Consider the following 23,654-nt stretch of genomic DNA (forward strand, 5'->3'; position numbering starts at 1 on the left):
CTGAGAAGTCCTGCCACTATATCCAAAGGCCGTCAAGCCTTTGTAGAAACACAGCCACAAAAACCTCTGTTTCTTCCTTTTTTCCCCCCTTTTTTCCATCAGCCCTGCCCCCTTGGCACCGGGGCAAAAATGAGCAACCTCCGCTTTGACCAGGTTCACCTAAGTTGGGGGCCTATTTTTAGTAGTCAGAATTTGTTAATTAATTCCACAATTGACATTTACTTGTGCTCAGTCCCTGCTGCTGGTAAAGTCCCTTTCCTTTCCCCTCTGGGAAGCAGCCTGTGGCAGAGGGGCGTCAACCGCCACAGCTTTGGGAACTCATGGTTCTGTGGGGGCTCACAGCCGGTCCAGCTGGTCCAGAATGGAGTACACTGTGTGTCCGGTCGCTGACGTGGCCCCAGGAGCTGTTCTGTACTATTTCTGGTTATTTAGTAGTTTTTCTGGAGGACGAACTAAAATGCGCACATTGTTAAGCCACCATCTTGACCCAGAACTGAAATTACTTTTTTTTTTTTTTTTTTTTTTTTTTAAAGGAAAGACAGAGAGAAGGAAGGAAGGGAAACATTTTTAAACATTTTCTTGTTTTATTGTATTCTGTTTCTCCGTTTTTGTTACATGGGCTGGGGCCGGGAATCGAACCGAGGTCCTCCGGCATAGCAGGCAAGCACTTTGCCCGCTGAGCCACCGCGGCCCGCCCCTGAAATTACTTTTTTTATGAGTCCTGAAGGAACTCATAAAAGTACAGCAGACTAAACCCAAAGCAAGCAGAAGGAAAAAAATAACAAAGATTAGAGCAGAATTAAATAGAATAGAGAATAAAAAAAAAATATAGCATTAACAAAACCTAAAGTTCATTCTTTGAAAAGATCAATGAAACTGACAAACTTTTAGTTAGTACTGACAAAGCAAAAAAGAGATGCAAATTAAAAAAAACTTCAGAAATGAGAGGGTAAACATTGCTACTGACCCCACATAAATGAAAAGGAGGATAAGAGGATACTATGTACAACTGTATGCCAACAAAATTAGACAACTGAGAAGAAAGGACAAATCCCTGGAAACACAACAACGACCTACACTGACCCTAGAAGAAATAGAAGACCTCAACAGACCAATGACAAGAAAAGAGATTGAATCAGTCATCAAAACTTCCCAACACCCACCTCCTACCTGGAGGTGGAAGTGGTGGTGGTAGCAGCTGTTATTCCTGTCTCTCCACCACCTCCACCTTGGCTCGCTTGGCTGGTCATCCTGGCAGGGAAAGAGACCGTAGTTTGTAGATGCCTGGCCCTGCCTCGGAGAAGGTATTACATTGAATGAACAAAGATTGAACTTTTTTTATAGATGCCTTTGAGAAATATGTGGAATAGTGCTGCAGTTTAAATCACAAAGGTTTCATATTATGAGATGAATGGGAGTAGAATATTGGACAAAAATGGATTTTATAATCTCTGCATCATTATCTTTGGCTCTCTAATTGTGGCAGTCTTGCTATGTGGGGAAAATTTATGCAAAAAAAAAACTGAAACACTTAATGGATGAATATGATCAGACTTCTCCACCAAGTTCTCAGCTTGAGAAGGAGAATCCCTTGTTGTCAAACTGTTTGAAGAATTCAAAGAAAACATATGACTCTTTTCAATATTAACTTGAAGATTATATCAAAGTGTAGACTGCTGGAGGCTTAGAACCAAAGACTTGTTTCAGAACGATGAGAGAGAACTACTTTGAAATCTATGGGTACAGAGAAGAGGTTAACTCCAGAACCAAATATAGAATATTTAAGCAAAGATTCAAACAAGGAACATCCAAAGATAAAAAGCAGAGATGGAAACAGTATCAGTACAGAAAAGCTTAAGAATCAAAAGGAAGAAAAACCCAAGATGTAGACTCTAAAAAAGAGGAATGTAAGCATAGGAAAGAAAAGGAATAAGGCCAAGAAAAAATAGAGGAGGAAATGCTTTGGGACAAGTCTGTCCTTGGATTTTGAAGCTGTTTATTTGGTTCTCCCAAAGTTAAATTGAAAAAAGTAGTTGAGGGAATTAGTTGAATGAAGTTTGTGTTTCTATTACTTTTCTTATGTGAACAGGCACTTCAACCTCTAACAAAGACCAAGTGAACAGAAAGTATTTAGTATGCTTGCTCCCCAACATGGAAATTACTTTTCCTCATTTTCTAAAAGCATTATTATTGCATTTTTCTTACGTATAATGTAATTTCCCTTAATGAGAGTGAATCTGCTTTTATTCATCAAATTGCTATGACAGTGGAATTGTTTCCCCTTGAGAGGTCATTTATTATAAATTGGACAATTAATAGGCTCTACAGAATCTATTTCTTGATTGGCTTTGTTTTAGTCTTGGTAGGGTATTTTCATGATTGTTTGGTTTTCACTTTGAAGCAATTTAGATTGATTTTTTTTGTTCTTAGATCTAAAACTTGTATATCTTCTAGATTGGAAAGTGTAAACTGAGGTACATTATAGCGGTAAGCTTAGATTACATATGTTTTAAAAGTTATCAAAGGGTCCTGATAGAAAATCAGTTTATATTCTGGGATTGTTTATTATAAAGTTCTCATTTCTAAAAAAAAAGAGAAAAAAAAACTCCCAGTAAAGAAAAGCCCAGGACTAGATCATTTCACAGTGAATTCTACCAAACATTCCAAGAAAATTAATGCCAGTCCTGCTCAAACTCTTCCAAATAATTGAAGGGGATGGAACACTACCTAAGTCATTGTATGAAGCCAACATTACCTTAATACCAAAGCCAGGTAAAGATACTACAAGAAAAGAAAATTACAGACCAATTTCTCTAACGAATATACATGCAAAACCATCAACAAAATACTAGCAAATTAAAACATCACATTAAAAGAATTATACACCATGATCAAGTGGGATTTATCCCAGGTATGCAAGTGTGCAATATAAGAAAATCAATAAATGTAACACACCACATTAACAAAATGAAAGGTTAAAAGCATATGATCATCTCAATTGATTCAGAAAAGGCATTTGACGAAATCCAACATCCTTTCTTGATAAAAACATTTAGTAAAACAGAAATAGAAGGGAATGTCCTGAACATTATAAAGGATATATATGAAAAACTCACTGCTAATATCATACAAAATTGTGAAAAACTGAGAAGCAAGACAATGATGCCCACTGTCACCACTGTTATTGAACATTATATTGGAAGTTTAGAGCCAGGGCAATTAGGTAAGAAAAAGAAATAAAAGGCATCCAAATTGGAAAGGAAGAAGTATAACTTTCACTGTTCACAATGACATGATTCTACATATAAAAAGTTTTAAAAAAGCTGCTAGAGCTAATAAATGAATTCAGCAAAGGAGCGGGATACAAGATCAACATACAAAAAATTAGTAGTGTTTCTATACACCGGTAATAACCAATGTGAGGTGGAAATCAAGAAAAAAAGTCCCTTTATAATAGAACTAAAAGGAATCAAATATGTAGGAATAAATTTAACCAAGAAGGTAAGGAATTTATACATGGAAAACTAAAAACAAAAAACAAAAAACAAGATAACTGTTTAAAAAAATCAAAGAAGACGAAAAAAGAACAACAACAACAAAAGGAACAAACAAAAGAATCAAAGAAGATCTAAATAAATGGAAGGGCATTTCATGCTCATGGATTGAAAACTAAATACTGTTAAGATGTCAGTCCTATGGCCTTCTTTCCAGAAATGAAAAAGCCAATTGTCCAATGTATTTGGAAGGTAAGGGGCATCTAATAGCCAAAACCATCTTTAAAAAGAACATTGATGTTGGAGGATTCATGCTTCCTAACTTTAAAAGTTATTACAAAGCTACAGTGGTCAAAACACTGTGGTACTGGCAAAAGGATAGATATATAGACTAAGAGAATCAAACTGAGATTTGGAAATAGACCATCACATCTATGGCTAATTGACTTTTGACAAGAAAACCAAGTTTACTCATTTGGGAAAGAACTCTATCTTCAACAAATGGTGCTAGGAGAACTGGATATCTATATGTGAAAGAAGGAAGGGGAACCCCTGTCTCATATCTTATACAAATATTAATTCAAAATGGATCAAAGACCTACATATAAGAATTAGGATGATAAAACTCCTAAAAGAAAATGTAGGGAAGCATCTTCAGGATCTTGTATTAGGCAATAGTTTCTTACACTTTATACCCAAAACACAAGCAACAAGAGAAAAAAATAGATCTCACCAAAATGTAAAACTCTAGTGCATCACCAAAATGTAAAACTCTAGTGCTTTATCATGAAAGTGAAAAGACCACCTATTCCATGGGAGAAAATCTTTGGAAACTGCATATCTCATAAGGGTTAGTATTCAGAATATATAAAGGAATCCTATGAGTCAACAATAAAAAGACAAATATCCCAATTTTAAAAATGGGCAAAAGACTTGAATAGACATTTTTCTAAAGAGGATATAGAAATGGCCAAACAGCACATGAAAAGATGCTCAACATCGTTAGCTGTTAGAGACATGCAAATGAAAATCACGAGATAGAATATCACACCCACTAGAATGGCTACTATTAAAAAAACAGATTGTAAGTGTTGGAGAGGATCTTGAGAAATAGGAACACTCATTGCTAGAGGGAATGCAAAATGAAGTAGTCACTGTGGAAGAAATTTTGATAGTTCCTCAGAAAATTAAGTATAGAATTATCATAGGACCCCACAGCCCCATTTCTCGGTATATGGATGAACCTTGAAGACATTGTGTTGGGTGAAATAAGCCAGACACAAAAGGACAAATAGTGGATGATTTCACTGACATGAAATAATTAGGATAAGCAAATTTATATAGTTAGAATCTTGAGTATAGGTTACCAGTGGCCAGGTTAGCATAGGGAATGGGGAGCTTATGCTTGAGTTGTACAGGGTTTCTATTTGGGATGATGGTGAAGTTTTGGTAATGGATGGTAGTGATGATGGTTCAACATTGTGAATGTAATTGACAGCACTGAATTAAAAATGTGAATATGGTTAAAAGGGAGGGAATTTTAGATGTTACTAGAATAAAAAAATGTATAAACCATAGGACTATAGAGTGGTACAATGGTAGCTCAGTGGCAAATTTCTCACCTGCCATGCCAGAGACCCAGGTTCGAGTCATGGCGCCTGTCCATGTTAAAAAAAAAAAAAAAAAGCAAACACATAAGAGTGTAAAACACAAACAGGGAACCCTGTTGTAAATGATGGACTATAATTGATACTAAAATTCTAAAAATGATGTTTCATGAATTGTAACACGTATGCTACACTAATGCCTAATGCAAGGTGTTAATAGTAAGATGGCATATGGGTACTCTGCATTTTATGTATTTTATGCATGACTTTTCTGTAAACCTGTAACTTCTCCAATAAAAAAAAAAAGAATTTGAGAGAGCCTCAAACAGGAAAAACCCAAACAAATCCTTGCCAATACCATAATAGTTAAACTTCTGAGAAATGAATTCAAAGAAAACAATATTGAAAGCAAAATGATCCTTTATGGATAGGAGCAAATCAATTCAAATGATACTGGATTTCTCATGGAGGCCAGAACAAAGTGGCACAATCTTTTTCAAAAGCGGAAAGTACCCATGACAAACTATGGGATCTGTTCTGTAACTGCTTATTGAAGAGTGCTTTGAAAACTACCGCTTTCTCATTTCTTTGCTTTGAATATATGTTATACTATACAATAAAAAGGTTAAAAAAAAAGTGGAAAGTAAAGAACTGTCAACACAGGTTCTGATATCCAGAGATAACCTTCATAATTAAAGGAGATATCAAGATATTCTCAGATAAAGAAAACTAGGAGAATTTGTCACAAGCAGACCTACTCTAAAAGAATGGCTAAAGGAAGACTCTAAACAGAAAGTAAATAATATAAAAGAAAAGAACGTTGGAACATCAGGGAGGAAGAAGGAAAACAGTAAGTAAAAATATAGATAAATAGAGTAGGCTTTCCTTTTCCTCTTGAGTTTTCTAAATTATATTTGGTTGAAGCAAATATTATAGCACTTTCTGATGTGATTCTAAATGTACATAAAGGAAATATTTAAGATAATTATAAATGGGGGATGGTAAGGGATGCAAAGGGAGGTAAGGTTTCTGTATTTCACTTGAACTCATAAAACGACAACATTAGTAGACTGTTGTAAGTTATATAATGTATTCTATATTATATAAAATTATATTGTTAATGATATTTATATATGTTATATAATGTAATACCTAGAACAATCATTAAAATCTATATAAAGAGATACTCTAAAAAATACTGGAGATAAATTAAATTGGAATTCTAAAAAAATGTTCCTGTTACCCATAGAAAAGCAGGAAAAAGAAAATTGAGAAAGGAAAAACAGATGGTACAAACAGAAAACAAAAAAATAGAAGACTTAAGCTCTGAATGATCTCTAATGACATTAAATATAAATACATTTATCTTTAATGTATTAAATGCTTTAATTAAAAATGTGACCCAAATATATGCTGTCTACAAAAAACTCATTTCAAATATAATGATACAGGCAGGTTTAAAATAAAAGTATGGCCAAAGATATATCAAGCATACATTAATCAAAAGAATGCAAGAATGACTATATTAATGTCAAATACAGTAGAATTAAGAGTTAAAGGGCAGGCAATGGTGGTGCAGTGGCAGAGTTCTGGCCTGCCATGCCAGGGACCCGGGTTCTATTCCTGGTACTTGCCCATGCAAAAAAAAAAAAGAAAAGTGAAGAAAGTTACTAGACACAGAAAGGAACATTCTATAATGACAAAAAGATCAATTACCAAGAAGACCTAGCAATTCTAAATGTATATGCACGAAACAACATAGCTGCAAAATATATGAAGCAAATACTGATAGAACTGAAAGGAGAAATAGAGAAGTCCACATTTACAGTTAGAGACAACAATTGCTCAAACACCTAAACAGAAGATCAACAGGGGTATAGAACTAAACATATCAGTCAACAGGATCTAATCGACACTAATAGAACACTACATCCAACAACAGTAGATTGTATATTCTTTTCAAGTATGCATAGAACATATACAAAGGTAGACCATATCCTAGGCCATAAAAAAAAAACAACCTTCAAAAATGTACAAGAATCGAAATCATACAGAATGTATTCTCTGATCATAATGAAATCAAACTAGAAATCAACAATGGAAAGATAACTGGAAACCAAGCAACATTCTTTTAAATAATCAGAGGTCAAAGAAGAACTTTCAAAGGAAATGAAAAAAAAATTGGACCAAATGAAAATACAACATGTCAAAATTTGTGGGACAAAGTAAGATGATACGAAGAGAGGAAATTATAGTAATATATGCATATATTAGTAAAGAGAAAAAAAATAAACTAAAATCAATAACCTTGACTCCCACCTCAAGGTCTTAGAAAAAGAACTAAGTATACCCAAAGCAAGAAGAAGGAAGCAAATAATAAAGAAGAAAATAATGGAAATAAATAAATAAATATCAGCCAGTGATATTGAAAACGGAAAAACAATAAAACAAAGAGCTGGTTCTCTCAAGAGATCAATAACATTGACAAATCCCTAGCAAGATTGACAATGAAAAAGAAAATTCAAATTACCAATGTCAGGAGTGAAACAGGTAATGCCTCACTACAGAATCTGATGACATCAAAAGGATAATAAGGGAATACTGTACATATAAATTTAACAGCTTAGAAGAAATGGACCAATTTCTGAGAAACACAAACTATCGCAACTCACCCCATATGAAATTGATCATTTGAATAGTCCTATAACTCTTAAAAAAGTTGAATTTTTCATTTGAAAATTACCCAAAAAGAAATCTCCAGGCCCAGATGGTTTCAAAGAAATTTTCTACCAAATGTTTAGAGAATTAACACCAATTCTACCCAGTCTCTTCCAGAAAATAAAATGGAATACTTCCTTATTTATTTTATGAAACTAGTATTACCTCAATATCAAAACCAGAAAAGAAACAGTACAAAAAATAAAACTATACTCCAAGACCCCTTATGAATATGGATACAAAAACCTTTCAGCTTTATAGACTAACTGCAACTTGTGTCCTCTCTCCAGTAGATTAGTGAGAACCATACCTAAGATTTTCATGAAGTATATTGCAAATAATATATTAGAAATAGTTAAGTAAAATATAGAAAAGTAGTGAAATAGTAGATTACCTAAAAAATAATTTGGAGCAGATTCAAGGTTATTGGTAATAGTGACAATATTACTAATTTTTCACTATTGGTGACGACAGACTTCCTGGCATTCGGATAGCTTTCTGTTGGGAGGAGGTTAGGAAGGAAGGGGAGGAGATAGAGCTGGTCTAACCAGGTGATCAGGAATAACCCTGGCTGAGCCCATGGAAGAACCTGCAGGGGAACATCATTTCTCATACATGGCAACAAGAAAAAAGTCTGAGAATCACACTGCCATAGGGCATAATTGGCGTTAACCCTCCTATTTCCTTCAGTGCAATAAAGAACAAAATAAAATGTAACAGTTCGTAAAATAAAAACGCTTGGTGGCCAGTTTTTAGCACAAGCTCCTGGAGTCCTATGACCAGGTATTCTACTCTGTTGTGTGCCATCTGTCAGTCTCAGAAAGTCTGGGTACTTGTTTGATGATCGTGATTTTTCAAGTTTTGGCAGATTGTAAGTTTTCAAAGTCAGGCTTATCCCTTTAATTTGTACCATACAGACCCATTGTGTCATCACTCTCCTCCACAAGACCCCTAAAAATCCATTCATATTTCTAGCACCAAATAAAGGTAATTTTAAAGACATAGTCAGTAATCCTGAACTGAATTTTAAGATTCAGATGGAAATATGCACACAAACCATCACATTCCCTGTACTGTTTCCTTTGAAAATCTGCCAGTTCGTCCGGTCAGAACTATAAGCCACGTAGAACTCAGTGGTGTAATAGGACTTCAGGTATTGTTTGGCGCCTTGGGTCTGGATCCCTGTGACTATGACTTCCCTCTGCATGTCCACCTGCAATACAGCAAAACCATTAACCAGAACTGTCCTTCTTGTGAGTCACACACTGCCTTAATTCATTATATAGTCTTTATTTAGAACTAAAGAGCCCAGCACCTCACATCTTGGCAGACTAAAATGTCTAGATGTAATCCATTATTGAGCACAGCATACCTGGACTTGAATCTAAGCTCTACTACTAACTAGCTGATATGTGACTATGGGAAGTTAGTTAATTTTTCTGTGCCTCAGTTTTTTTTTTCATCCTTAAAATGGAAGAGTACTAGGACCAACCTTATAGGGTTGATTTTGAGGATTTTAAGTGCTTAGAAGAGTGCCTGCTACCTAGTAATCGCTGTTTTCTCTAAGAACTTTGCAACAACAGGAAGAACTTATTAAAATCACTGTCAATATTATTATTACATTAGGAGTAGATATTATCAGGTTAGTGAGACATACCTGGATCCAGGGTTTAGAGCCAGGTTCATTTGAATGTTTTTCTGTGCTCCAAGCATTATATGATCCACCATTGTTTAATCTTGCTAATCTGGGCTCCCAATAACCTGAATTCAATGGAAGAAAAATAGTTTAATCTGAATTGTTAAAAAAAAAACAAAAAACCCAGATAGTTAGTAATGTCTCAAATGAGTTTAGTCCTAATGGAAAATAGGATCCCTGAAGGACGTTGTGTTACAATTAAGAGATCAGGTAGTCCACAGGGGACTTGGCTACTAAGCCAGTCTCTGATGATGAAATCTTGGCTTCAGGTCTGTGTTTGACCAGCTGTCAATCACTACCTACCCTCTTCCCTGTACATAGGCCGTATTTGTCTTTTCTCAGTTATTCTGATGTGGCTGCTATTGAGTGTGCTTGCCTGATTGGAAGCCCCAGGATCCTTTACAACTGAACTCTTGATCTTTGGAAAGGCTTTGGGGAGAGTGAGGAACTTATGGGGAGTTTCTGGCACATGGACAGTTTCTTGAATAGTTGCATCGTTGGCACAGGCAAAGGATCTTGTTAAAGGGAACTATACTAACCTGATGAATAAAACGCTGTGAATCTGAAGCTGGAATATTATATATGCTATCAAATCCAGAAAAGATAAATAGGGAGAGCTTTGGAAATGGGCACGTGGTCATTAGAGTAAACCATCCATTTCTTGCCAAATCTCTGCAGAGAGGTTAGGGTGTCTTTGTAGAGATACTAAGAATTGCTAGCTCTTGGTCTTCTCTGGAAGAGACCCTTTGGGAGTAATATACATTAAACAAGGTGTCAGAGAGAAAGGGGGTGCCAATAGGCTTTTAGCACCTGCCATAGTGCTCCTCTTTCTGCTAGTTGAGCATCCCAAGTGGAACTGCTTCACTATGTTGTGGTAGAAAGAAGCCTAGACAGGAAAACTGGTCTACAGCTTCAACAGGTAGGGTCGCCATGTATAGTTTTGCAGGCTGTACACTACACAACTGTAGGGGGTGGCATTCACAATCTATGATGCCAGTACTTACCTAGATACTCAGAAGCCCTGATCTGTGAATCAGGTATCATGCCAGTACTTAGTCCCAATGGCATCTTACAGTCTATGAAAAACAGAAAAATGAATTTTTTTCTTGGAAAATCTATAAAACAAAGTAAAACTCCATGGTTAGAAATGATACCTCTGATGTGTCAGTAAATAGATATTTTCATCTACCTTGTGTAGAACTGGTCTACCTTGTGTGGAATAGGTCTGATCATAAAATGGTATATGTACTAGCAAGATTGGTGCTCTACTAGAAATGGTAATACCTTGGAAGAAAGCACCTGAGATCCTGAAATGCAAGTTATTTTGAAACTGATTTATATCTGCTTGTACTCTAAAACAAGCCATTTTTTTAATAGTATTAAGTGATATTCTTCATGAGGCAATACTCTCAAAAGTTGACCTGAAAAGTTACAAGTTTATTTACATTCCTACCAAAGAAGGGAATATCAGTCACTGAGCCACCTGGATGCTGGCCCAGTACTTGGTATTCAACAGATTCTGGATGGATAGCTGGATAAATAGAAAGATGGATGGATGGGTGGGTGGAAAGATGGGAACTATGTCTCCTGAATATTGAAGTGCCAAGTTCAGTACCTATCTCAGCTATTGTTGAATTCTTATTATCATTTTCCTCTTCTACTCTAGGATCTTGGAGAATTTCTTACATGCACTTTCCCTATGGATGACAAATCATGAAAAAGGATGCTTTACGTTGGTTCCTCAACTGAGAGGAACCATTTGATTTAAGTTTGGTGGATAACGGATATGTTTGCAATGCAATCATACCATGAACCAGGAAAGAAGCAATTATGGCTACAGATTATGTTTCTGCCATGTCAGAGTTCTTAGAGTTGAGTATCTCTAATGTTGAAGTTGGTAATATTCCAGTAACAGATACTATCCTGATAAAAATATCATGTAGCTCTTGGGTGATACCTCTGTCTATGATAAGGAATGGCGTTTGCATTCCTGCTATCTGGTGTTCTCCAACTTCTGTGTCTAGGAGCCACCAACCAGGTTTTGATGCCTTCATTTCAAGAGTTTTAAATGAACCTAAAATAGAGAGTAAAGGACAACATTATACACCCAAACATTAGCAAGTAAATTTGGTTGACAGCTATCAAAGAGTCCTGAAGTTTTTGCATCAAGAGAGGCTTAGAGTAGAACTTCTACCTTTTGGCAAGATTAGAGGTAGAATAGTTGAGAAAAAACCACGGCAACAATACCCCGTCCCATACACAGATTACTCAAAATAACTCATCCTAGGACTTTTAAAAATCTCCACCAAACCTCATTAGAAACCTACACTTATCTAAATATATGTTACAAGTTAGCACATACATATGAAAGCTTCAGAGTTGTAAACTATCAAAGTGAACTTCAGTAACCTGTCACTGACCCTTGAAAATAAAGTATGTGGTTCCTTTCTCTGTCTTCACTTGGTTTTCTTTATTAATTAAAAATTAAAAAATCCTTCCCCCATGTTTTCACATTTCTATAAGGTTTACATATTTGGGGAAAATACACGAACATTTCAGAAAATCATTGCAAGAAAGAGGTTTCTAAAACCTATCTATTCTTGTATTTAGTGTTACCCATTGCCAATTAATTCTTCTTAAATCCTGCTGACTATAATTTGTGACCATTTTCCAGATTGTAAGTGAAAATTAATAGCTGACGGGATTCCTCAAAAGCACTGAAACAGTATCCAGTTTTCCACTCTTCAATGCAGATATTTAGGTCTGAATATTGAGACAAGACAGCCAATCTTAGTTTCTCAGTCCATTTTGTGGCTCAAGGGCTCATGCAAAGGTTGACTGATCTACTTATACTTGGTGGAAATATTAGATGTGATTTTGATCTAATCCTCTCTGTCCCGATCCTATTAGGTAGTTCTTTCTAGGTTTATTAGTGAATTACTTGGATGTTAAAGACAAATGAGAACTCCCTTTCCACCTACCTATGACCAGACCAGGCTCATTTAGACTTCTGCACCTATGCTTTTGGCAGATTCACGCAACTTTCCTTCCCAAAGTCCTGTCACGGAACTGGCCTTCACTAACAACTCAGACACCATTTGTAGAAGGTTGGCTGCTTGTTAAAAATACAGACTCCAGGGCTCGCACACAAAATGTACTATATCAAAGTCTCTTAGGGCAAATCTCTGCTTTAGCATCTGCATTTTAACCAGTTTTCTAAGTTTTTATTATGCTCAATAAAGTTTGAGAATCAGTGCCACTTGGCACTCATATCCATACCCACATACTTACTGCACACACAGACGCATAGATAAACAACTCTTTGGCACACAAGTCCTTTCTGATGATTGTTTGAACATTATGAATATTTTGCGCATGGACATTCCTAAACACCTGCATGTTTCTTTAGCTTTACAATACCTTAATTTCTTTTTTCTTCAAACAGCCTCATGAATCAGTTCAAGATTATGATTCCTAGAGAGACTCACCAACCCAAAGATATTAGGGTGGCCTAGCCAGTAAGATCATTCAAGACTCTTGAAACACTAGTAAGTGTCCCATATCCCTCAGACAGAGTTTTACCTGACTGAACCCTGTGAGATTCATTTGGTAATGTAGTCCAGACCTGATCTACATGACACACAGCAGCTTGGGAGAAGCTGCATTAGATACACCATCTATTCAAAACCAACACTTAGCTTGTGTGGTACTGGAAACATTTCTTACATTAGCTGATTTTGACTCTGTGTACAGCTTTGGGATATGATTTTGCCTAAGTTCTATACCTCCAAGGAAGTAGATACAAAGGAAGGGAATTGGGGGGAGTTACAGACACTAAGACTCCTTTTTCTTGTCCCATTTAAGAGGGGACCTCTTTCCATTGGCCCAGTCTTTACCCGGAAGAAGGGGCCAGACCCCCAACTGGTGCTGTTGAGTGCCATTTTCCAGCAAGGTCTGGCCATGAAAGTGAACCACGTGAATGTCTTGGGAGCCACCCATGTTCAGCAGGTGTAACCTCACCCACTCTTGCTCATACATCACCAGTCCCGGTAAGCTGTAGATCATCCCATTAATGGCTGAAAGGACAGATAGTTGCAGTCAATTAACAATCTGTTTATGCTGGGAAGGAGGCTGCTACAAAAAAAAATACAGGAGTATCCCACTTGCCACCCATCTTCCACATCTTACATTCTCAGGCCCACCCAGCCATAATAAGGGTCTTCTAGAAGCCATCAGATCAATGCGACGTGGAAACAGAACCATAAGTTCCTTATGCCCACATCACTTACCAGCTACATAGATGTGTGAGTGAGCTCCATTTTCAAGCAATTTTCCCTAGATTTCACACTTGCTCTCTGGTTTTACCCATTTAAAATATATCACTTTTCCCTTGTTACAAAAAAATAAAGACTCAGATGGATAGATAAACAAATTCTGATGGATAAAGGAAAGAGAATAAACAAAGGGATATACACATGTCACTCTAAGGCCTCCTAAACTCAGAAATAGTTCCAGGCTAAATTAGGAAGTTGTGCTCACCAACCATAGAAATTTGCATTTATTCTCTTGTTGGCCCCTTTCCCAGTTTTTATGTCTAGGATTTACATGCTTTTTCTACTGCCCCCTTAGTGAAATGTTTCTTTTTAAAGCACCTGGTAAACTTGGTCACCTGTAATAAAAATGTTTCATTATAAAGCTTAGTGCTACCGAGATTTACCTGGGTACATTATTATTTTTTTAATTAAAGATACTGCTATAGAATTTCAGGAACCAGGTAAGAGAATTTTTTTGAGAAAAAGGAAGGGGGATTGATACTCTTAAAATTACATCAGGGAGGGGAATACCTATCTATCTACTCAAAATACTTATAAAAATCTCATTTTAGTTTCTGTTTAAGACATAGATCTCATAAGAATGAAAGCCATCTCAACTGATTTTTAGGTCAGCCTTGCTAAAACATCACATCAAGATATGGACGTGATGCTCTCAATGTGGAAGTTACTTAGTAAACATTTGATAAACTGAGCTTAATGATGTAATTGATTCATTTACTCATTATATTCATTTACTCATTAATTCAACACATTTTTACTGGACACATACTGCAAAGTCCAGACACTGAACTGGGTACTCAGGTGGTTTTCTTAACAAATACTCTGATAAATACTACACCAAGGGAATTACCAAATTACATAGACTTAGACCACAATACATTTAGAACTATACTGAAAACATCGGACTTTTCTTTAAGAAATCAGGGTAAGTGCCTTGAAGGCACTCGGTGAATAAAGGGCACAACCAAGAGACAAGCTTGTCTGATTCTGCAGCCTGTGCTTTTCCAGTAAGTTGAGAGGTTTTCTGAAGGGTATGCTTCCCACTCTTGAGACCAAGTGTGCTAGGCTGAGAGACCCAGAGAGGAGAAAAGAAAGCTCTGCTCAGAGACTATCGTTAGGCTGCTCTCAATGAATTCTACTCTAGACTCCTTAGTAGAATCTTTTTAATCTCCATCCTTAGTGGGTGGGGTTCTGGGGCAGGGCCTAAATCATATGAGACCCTCAAATCATATTATACCCTCAAAGTGTTTTTCACAGTGAGATAGGTTATAACACACTAACTGATATTTAATGAGGAAAATAAGGTATTTTGGTGTGTGTGTGTGTTTTAAAGATAGACTGAATGTGTGAATGGAGTGGGGGAGGGTGAATAGACCTACTCAGCACTGACGGCTGGTTGGAGGTGGAGGAGGTACTGAACTGGATGTTGTATAGAATAATGTAACTTTTTGTTTTGATTTAAAGCACAATAGCAACCATCTCCTTCCCTATTATACTGAGTGACCATCCCTTTATGAGAAGTCCAGGTCTTCCCAGATCAGAAATCTCAGAGCAATCAATCACCAGTATTCCTGAAACTCTGAAAACAGTGCTTATTAATCCTTGTTTTTTCTAATCCTGGGTTATTGTCTTTGCTATCCTCCAAATCCTAAAATTCTGCATTTCTCTAAACCCATTTGTAATTCAGTTGCCAATTTACAGGCCCAAATCCTGAATGGATCTCAGAGTGGGTACCCAAATACTGTCTTGCCACCAACTTCCCATGACCTGGCTACCAGTTTCCTATCTCGTTTTGTTCTCATATGCTTTGGCTGCCACCCAGGAGCTAGAACCGTTAGAGTCATTCTTAAAATAGAAAAGACACATGTGGCCATTTCTTCTTTATAACAGCAGGGTGCAGCACTTGCTCCTTTAGAGATCAAGCTCCTTTACTAACTTTTAAAAAGGCAGAATAACATTAATTCTTTTTTAAGATATGCTACCACTTAAGCACGCTGGATTTTGCTTTGTTTTGTTCTAATCATTCTTTACTCTCCTTCACCTACAGTTTCACCTGCTAGGTTACAGCAGCCCTCTGAGATGTTTGAGGAGCTGGTTTTAGTTGTAGCTCCTGGTTTCTCAGAAGCATCTCATGCCTAATCTTGTGAAAACCTAAGGGCAGGAATCACTGTGACCCATTCTGCTTTAATTCAAAGAACAGATCAAAGTCAGAGGAAAAAATACCATGAAACTTATGGGAGTTTTTTACTTCTGAGGATCCAAGTGTCCAAGATCTTTTGGACTTTTTTTCATAATACCAGCTCTTCTTTTCATCAAACATCATAAAAAGTAAGACAAATTCTCTCATGTCCATAGGCATGTTGCTCTCCTTATGAAGTGTTCCTTTTCGGCAGATAAGAAGGGGACCGATCAAGCCCGAGTGGATGTCTTTTTCCTGAAAGACAAAAAGAGAAAATTGCATGTATTCTCCCTTTCTTAGGATTTTCTTTGTTCTTTTGACAGTCACTAACCATGCAGAAAAGGAATTCTCCTTAGAGGCTCTGAATTAGAAGATTATAAATGAATAGCTTAATAAGCCTGGATATTTATCATCCAATTTTGTCACATTCATATTCCTTTCCTGGTTCATCCTCTATCCCAACCTGGTAGTAGTGATAATGAGGATGATGACATTTGATAATAAAATGGTGACTTTGTATTGCGCATCTGCTATTACATTAAATGCTTTACCCATAGTATCTCATTAAGTTCTGACAACAATCCTATGTGATAAATATATTCATTGAACAAGTATTTACCAAATTCCTGCTATGTGCTATGTACTGTGTTTTCATTTCTCACTGAGGAGACCAAAGCTGAGAAAAGTTAGGTAATTTTCTTAGGGTGATTTAGCAGGAATTTAAATTCAAGTCTGTCTTCTTTCCACTATGCCTGAAATAAGTGAATCCCAATTTTGCAGTCCTTTCATAAAGAAAGCTCACATGAAAGCTAATACTTGTTCAAGGAAATTGCAGATTTCTGCAGATGTCTTCCTCTGTAGAAGCAGTCCCCTAACTTGGGGCCCACCATTTAAGTAATCCTCACTTCCCTCCACTGAACAAATGTTTTCCTCTTTCTGATGTTGAAGAGCTGCACAGTGAGTGCTTGGCTATGGTAGGCTGTAGACAACATGTTGACCATAGTATTTACATATTCCCCGTGAAAAGCAAGACCTCAAACATTTAACAAGGAACGTCCTAGACCCTGCTACTTGGCAGACTCAGGGTAAAAGTTCAGGGGACCCTGGAGTGGTTAATGTCACCTGCTAAGGTTTCCACTAGAGATGCAAAGAAAAAAAGGGCCTTGTGCTTTCTGTCTGTTGGATTGTAGCAGTGAAGATTGAATGGGGAAAACAGGAAATTCTAAAAACATGGGGAAGGGGAAATAATCTTTGTACCTCAGAAATAAACTTTAAACAACAATAACAACAAAAAGTTCAGGGGAACCAGGAGATAGAATGAGACTAGAGAACAGGGAGCAGTTGCTTAAAGATGTGCAGAACTTTTAATTAGTTTGAATTTAAGTGAGTGGAAATGGAGAGAGGTGATGGTAGCCCATTATTGTGAGTATAATCAACAGTGCTGAATTGTGTGTGAGTGTGGTTGATAGGGGAAGTTTAGAGTCATGTATGTGTGTCTCTAAGAGGAAAACCAGAGGTTTAAACATGGGAGTGTATAACTCAGTAAATCTTGTTGTGGACAATGACTGTGATTAAGAGTAAAAATGTAAAAAAAATCCTCAGTGAGCTAGAACAAACGTACAAAACTGTGACGAGGAGTTAATAATAGAGTGAGAAAAGGGGGAAATGCACTTATTGCAAACTATAGAGTGTAGTTGGCAGTAATATCTTATTATGCTTTCATCAACAGTTACAAACATAACACACCATTGCTAGGGATCAATGATGGGAGTTGAGTAAGGGTTATAAGTGGTATGGGATGTTTTGAATTTTCTCCCTTTTTTCTTTTCTTTTTTCCTTGGAGTACTGAAAATATTCTCAAATTGATTGTGGTGATGAAAGCACAACTATGTGATGATACTGTGCTACTGATTGTATATGTTGGATGGATTGTATGGTGTGTGAATATATCCCAATAAAACTGTACTAAAAAAGAAAAAAAAATAGAGCTAATAAAAATAAAAGCAGTCCATGTTAAAAACAAAACAAAACAAAATGATCAGGGGAATGACAGAAACTTTTAATAGAAGGACCTACCGGGTTCACAGCTGAGTAGTAGGTCCAAGCCCGACATGCTGAGCCAGGATTTTCTGGCCCTGATCGCTCGGTGGCATGCCATACATACGTGTAACTGCAGTTTGGCGGAATAGCATTATCTGACTTAAACCATTCAGGAGACTCATCTTCATAATCTTTTCCCTCTGATGATTTTTCATAGGAAAGTCCATGGGCATGAATTGAATATGGTCTGGATGCCAAATTTTTAAAACGAACCTAGATAAAGGAATGATCCACAAAGATACTTAACGCTTAAAAATATATAAATTAAAAAATGTCAGCATCACAGGTCCAAAATGGAGCATTGCTAAATCAGAGCTAAGATATATTAGGTGCTAACAATTGAAAAGTAATTTGCATATACATACATACATATATATATATATAATTCCGCTTAATTTTCACAGCATCCTATGAGGTAGGGCCAGAGTACCAAAATGTTGCCTTTTCTTAGGCTGAAGGCTGAAGTATTGACATTACCTACAAATGAAATGATAGTGGTAAGTGCTGGGGATTCAGAAATAAATGAGGTTTGGTCCTTGCTCTCTAGATGCATTCAAGTTACTGGAGAAAAGACACACGCACATGTGTATCCAAGAGCCAAATACGGATATAACAGGTGCAATAAACAAAGTATGAATGGGGTTAGATGGGAATGCCTGGGAGGAGCCGTGTGTTTGAATATGAAAGAGAAGTTGGGATAAATTAAAGAGTTTCTCAAGGGATATGGAATTTGAGGGAGTCCTTAAAGAATGAAAAGAAGCTCAGCAGAAGGAGAAAAAGGAGACAAGCATTTCAGGCTCCTGGAAGAGCAGAAACATGCTGTGAGGAGGGGAGTTAAGGAAAAATTTGGTGACAACAAAGATCTGGTTATAGTTGGGTTGTAGAATGCACAGGGATGGGGTGCGACCTGGTGAAAATGAGTTTGGAAAAGGAGGTTGGGATTGGATAGGAAGCACTGTGAATGCCATATGAGAGCTCCCAACCATAATCAGAGCCATGAAGGGACCTCCTCTTAGCCTTTCTCTTCCACAGCTTCTAATGATTAAAAATCCTATAATTAGAAGAGCAAAGACTATTGCTTTCCATATGTTTATGGTACATTTAGTATTAAATTAAATTAAATTCATTTATATTATACTTATATATTCTCTATATAGTATATAATAAACACATTTACATGATATATAAATTATATTAGTATCATTTATATTATACTAATGTATAAATATACGCTTGTCTGCATTTTTAAAAGAGCAAATATTCACTGAAAATTCTGGTGAATGCTTAAATAGGTATAATAAATTATGTTTTTTTGGATCTAGAATAGATTTGGGACCTTTTCCTATCTTTTTGTGAGAGGTTAGAAAGGGTGGGGTAAATAAACTTTGCCACGAAAATTGGCAGCTGGCCTGGAATAGGATACTGGATTTTGAAGAAATGGCCGAGATTGGGAACATCCTTAAGAAAGTTATTTACTTTGGGGGAGTTATTATTTTCATCCAAAGGCATGGAGACACCTTTTTTTCCCTAATTATCTAATTTTCATTCACTTCATTTTCTTTTAAGAAAACAGCAGGAGATATTTCTAAATTACTACTGATACAATTACTGCCACCACTACCCCAAAATGATTAATTTTCTGTGTTAGCTTTAAACAGGTTAGCTTTTGATGGCAGATTATATCATGTGTAGTTACTTTTTTTTTCTTGTATTCTGTGTGGCAGGGTCACATTTCATTCTTTTTCCATGTGCATATCCCATTATTGTAGCACAAAAAAATTTGTTGAATTTTTGTCTGTTTCTTTTTGTTGGTTTCTTTGTTTTGGGAAGTACATAGGCCGGGAATCGAACCCTGGTCTGCCACATGGCAAGTGAGAATTCTACCACTGAACTACCCTCACACCCATTGCAGAGTTGCTTTTTTATTGTGAGGACATTATTTTTGCCTCCAAATTGTTTGGAAAGGAGTCTTTGAGAGGAAAAGTAAACATCGGTTAATTCTGGAAAATAAGTAAGTCCACTAAATGCTTTTGCTACTTTCACCTTAATAACCCTCTGGTGTTTATGGAAATGCCTCTGATGAGTTTAATGATCAAAAGACAACTTACTTGGATCACATCCCCCACTTCGGCTCTGATAACAGGGCCAAGAATTCCAAAATGCTCTTCATACTCTCCCCGAGGATCACGTTTGGTAAAAGTGCTGTCGAGGTACTTTTGGAAAACTACTTTCTTGTATATGGTGCCCCTTGGAGCGTCATCTGTGTCCTCGTTATCCATTTCACTGAAAGAATAAGGGTATTATTTGTTTAAAAGAGGAAACAAAAGACTTTTCAAAGAGTTTAAGAATTGTCCTTGTTTCTGAAAACAGTACTTGATGAACAAACGATTGAATAAAAACACAAGCCAGTGAGTATCTTTGAGCACCCAGCTCAAATGTCATTTCTTAGGTAAGTACTTCTTTAAATACTTTAGACTACTAGGTCATGTCTCCCTGTATGATTCCTTGCATTCCTGTAATATTACTACTACTACTAATATTCTGGTATTACATTATACATTATAGTATTCCTATAGTATTTATATAGTATTTCTAGGGAATTGCATCATTTATTTGTGAGATTATCTATTATGTCTGCTTCTGCACCTAGAGTGTAAACACTATGAGGTAATGATTTTATTTCCCAGTACCTAACACATTATCTGTCACAAGGTAGGGACTTAAAATTTGTAACTGTATCAATGAATTAGCAAATATATGTTAATATGTATTTATTAATATATGTATAGCAGATATCAAAGGCAATGGAACAGTCTCAGGACTTGGGATGTTGGGCTATAGTGAGGGTGGTTTGTTGTAATTAAAGGTCACCCTGTGTAGGTCACTAGAATGGTGACTGCTTTATACTCTGAAAGTAGCCATTCTCCTTGCATTTGCTTTTTTTTGGACTAATGAAACTGCTGCATTTGCTTTTGCTAAAGCACATTATTCCCCATGTAGTTCACCAGCTCAGTCCGGGGCCAAAACACATCAAACTCTCCACTGACCCTCAGATTTCCCAAGCCAATGGAAACAGCCTGAAATCCCATCCATCAATCTTCAGCCCATAGCATTTGCCGTAAACCATGAACCATCAACAGAGAATCCTAGTTTTCTTCCTTCTAGTCTTTAAACCTCTCTAACTCCAGCCCTCCAGCCTCTGGCATAGCATACAATTTCACAGAATACACAGGGATGGGCAAAAGAACTCTGACTTCCATAAAAGTGGGTTACAGACCTGGAATGGGATATGAGATTTTGAAGGAATTGGTTCCATTCTTTTCCACTCTGGACAGGTTCTAATCCTTCTCCCTCAGGGTCCTGCTTAGAAATCCCCAAATAAAGTAGCCATTTTTCATATAGTAATGGGTATTGCATTTATATAGGACGTCATGATAGAAAATATTTTAAACAGAAAGGGTACTAATATGGAAATAGCAAGCATTAGATTAGTGAAATGATTTGCCTGTCACACCTGTATTGTGTTTGCCTATTCTAATTATACTTTGGCTTTTAATTTCTTAGTATAGCAGTTAGCTTTTGTAAAAGCTGAGAGCTATGTTTAGATAGTTAAGCATGGTTATCATGCCATGTCCCTGAGAATCTATAGTTAATCAAGTTACATTCTTCCTTTTCACCATCTCTGTTCTCTCTATATATCTTCATCCCAGATTATAGAGCTAAACCCAATGTGACTCTTTACCTTTAAGCAAAATTGAATTGAAAATCATCATTAAAAAATATATATGGATCCCTTAGAAATTCTGTTGTAAGTCGGGTCATTTACAAAATTATATCCGTTCTTTCAAGTTTTATGGCTTAAGAAGATAAGCTAGTGGCTGGAACCCTAAAGTGTTAGAGCTAGAGAGGAACTTGGGGTTATTTGGTGTAACTCCTCCATTTAAAAGATGAAAATAACAAGGTACAAGAAAGAAATTGACATATTCCAGTGAGTGAGGAATGGCTTAATGCTTTTGAAGTGTTTCACATTGCACTTTGGATAAACACCAAAATCCTTCCCATTGCATACAAAGCCTGGTGGAGTCTAGTCTTTGCCAAACTAGCTAAATCATTTCTTGCCACTATCCTCATCCATAGCCTCCAGCCACATAGGTCTTCTGCCTTAGGGCTTCATCCTACCACTGATCTGTCTGGAATGCCTTCACACTCCATCTCCTGCCTAGTTCACTCCTGTTCATCTTCACATGCCAAATGCCCAAATGCCATTTCCTCAGGGTCAGGTGTCCCAATTCTCACATCAGCATGTAGCTACCTTTCCTTCCTTATATTTATCACGGTTATATATATTTCCCCTTATTTCCCCCTGTTATTTATGTATTTTTTGTCTTTACTTTCTCACTCATCTCTCCATATGTTGGATAAAGGGAGTGTCAGTTACAAAGTTTTCATAATCACACAGTCACATCTTAAAAACTATATAGTTGTACAATCATCTTCAAGGATCAGGGCTGCTGGATTACAATTCAACTGTTTCAGGCATTTCCTTCTAGCTATTATAATACACTAAAAACAAAAAAGGGGTATCTATTTAATGCATAAGAATAACCTCCAGGATGACCTCTTGACTCTGTTTGAAATCTCTTGGCCAATGAACTTTATTTCATTTCTCTTTCCCCTTTTGGTCACGAAGACTTTCTCAGTCCCACAATGCCAGGTTCAGGCTCATCCCTAGGAGTCATGTCCCATGTTGTCAGGGAAATTTTCACTCTGGGGAATCATGTCTCACATGGGGGGAAGGGCAGTGATTTTTATCTACAGAGTTGACTTAGATATTGAGGCCACATCTGAGCAACAAGTGAGGTTCTCTGGAGGTCGCTCTTAGACATAATTATCAGTAAGCTTAGCTTCTCCTTTGCAGGAGTAAGTTTCATAAGGGGAAGCCCCAAGATTGAGGGCTTGGCCTGGTAAATTGGTAGTCCCCAATGCTTGCAAGAATATCAAAAATTCCCCAATTGGGGAATTTTAATATTTCTACATTTATCTCCAGTCCCTCAGGGGGACTTTGCAAATACTTTTTTATTTTCTACCCAGATTACTCTGGGATATATCGGAGCAGCACATGAAACTGTACAAACCAACAAGATCTCACTTCCTATTCAAGATTCCATATCTGGTTCTATTTTAACACTTATTCAGGAGAGTATGTGATTCATATCTACTTTCTGATTCTCCTTTATAGTCTCAGCACTTACATAATGCCTAGGAGAGAGTAAGTGCTCATTAAAGCATTATTTAATGAATGAATGATGCTATAAACCAAATTATAACTCAAGTTTAAATCAAAATAAATAATTTTCTAATGACTATCTCAGTTGAGGGTATAAATGCTCCCTTTTTTTTTTTTTATCCTAAACTATTATGGCCCTGGCCTCTGTCACTGATCTTATGGAATTTGAACTAAATGTCACCAAGATGCTATATACTTTACACTGATCACTAAAGCAAGTTAAAAATTATGCTGGTAAA

At 36.6% G+C, this 23,654-nt stretch overlaps 1 protein-coding gene across 1 annotated transcript in view; it reads right to left on the bottom strand.

Moving 5' to 3' along the window:
- F5 (coagulation factor V) overlaps positions 1-23,654 on the bottom strand; it is a 100,954-nt gene that overhangs the window by 22,741 nt on the left and 54,559 nt on the right. Inside the window, exons 14-21 of the mRNA XM_077156914.1 lie at positions 20,237-20,411; positions 18,105-18,341; positions 16,073-16,283; positions 13,412-13,591; positions 11,473-11,589; positions 10,520-10,591; positions 9,477-9,580; positions 8,877-9,032 (exon numbers count right to left, since the gene is read on the bottom strand). Of these exons, the coding sequence (XP_077013029.1) occupies positions 8,877-9,032; positions 9,477-9,580; positions 10,520-10,591; positions 11,473-11,589; positions 13,412-13,591; positions 16,073-16,283; positions 18,105-18,341; positions 20,237-20,411 (1,252 nt within the window). The remainder of the gene's footprint in view (positions 1-8,876; positions 9,033-9,476; positions 9,581-10,519; positions 10,592-11,472; positions 11,590-13,411; positions 13,592-16,072; positions 16,284-18,104; positions 18,342-20,236; positions 20,412-23,654) is intronic.

The sequence above is a fragment of the Tamandua tetradactyla genome, chromosome 4 (genome assembly GCF_023851605.1).
Source record: "Tamandua tetradactyla isolate mTamTet1 chromosome 4, mTamTet1.pri, whole genome shotgun sequence".
NCBI lineage: Eukaryota > Metazoa > Chordata > Mammalia > Pilosa > Myrmecophagidae > Tamandua > Tamandua tetradactyla.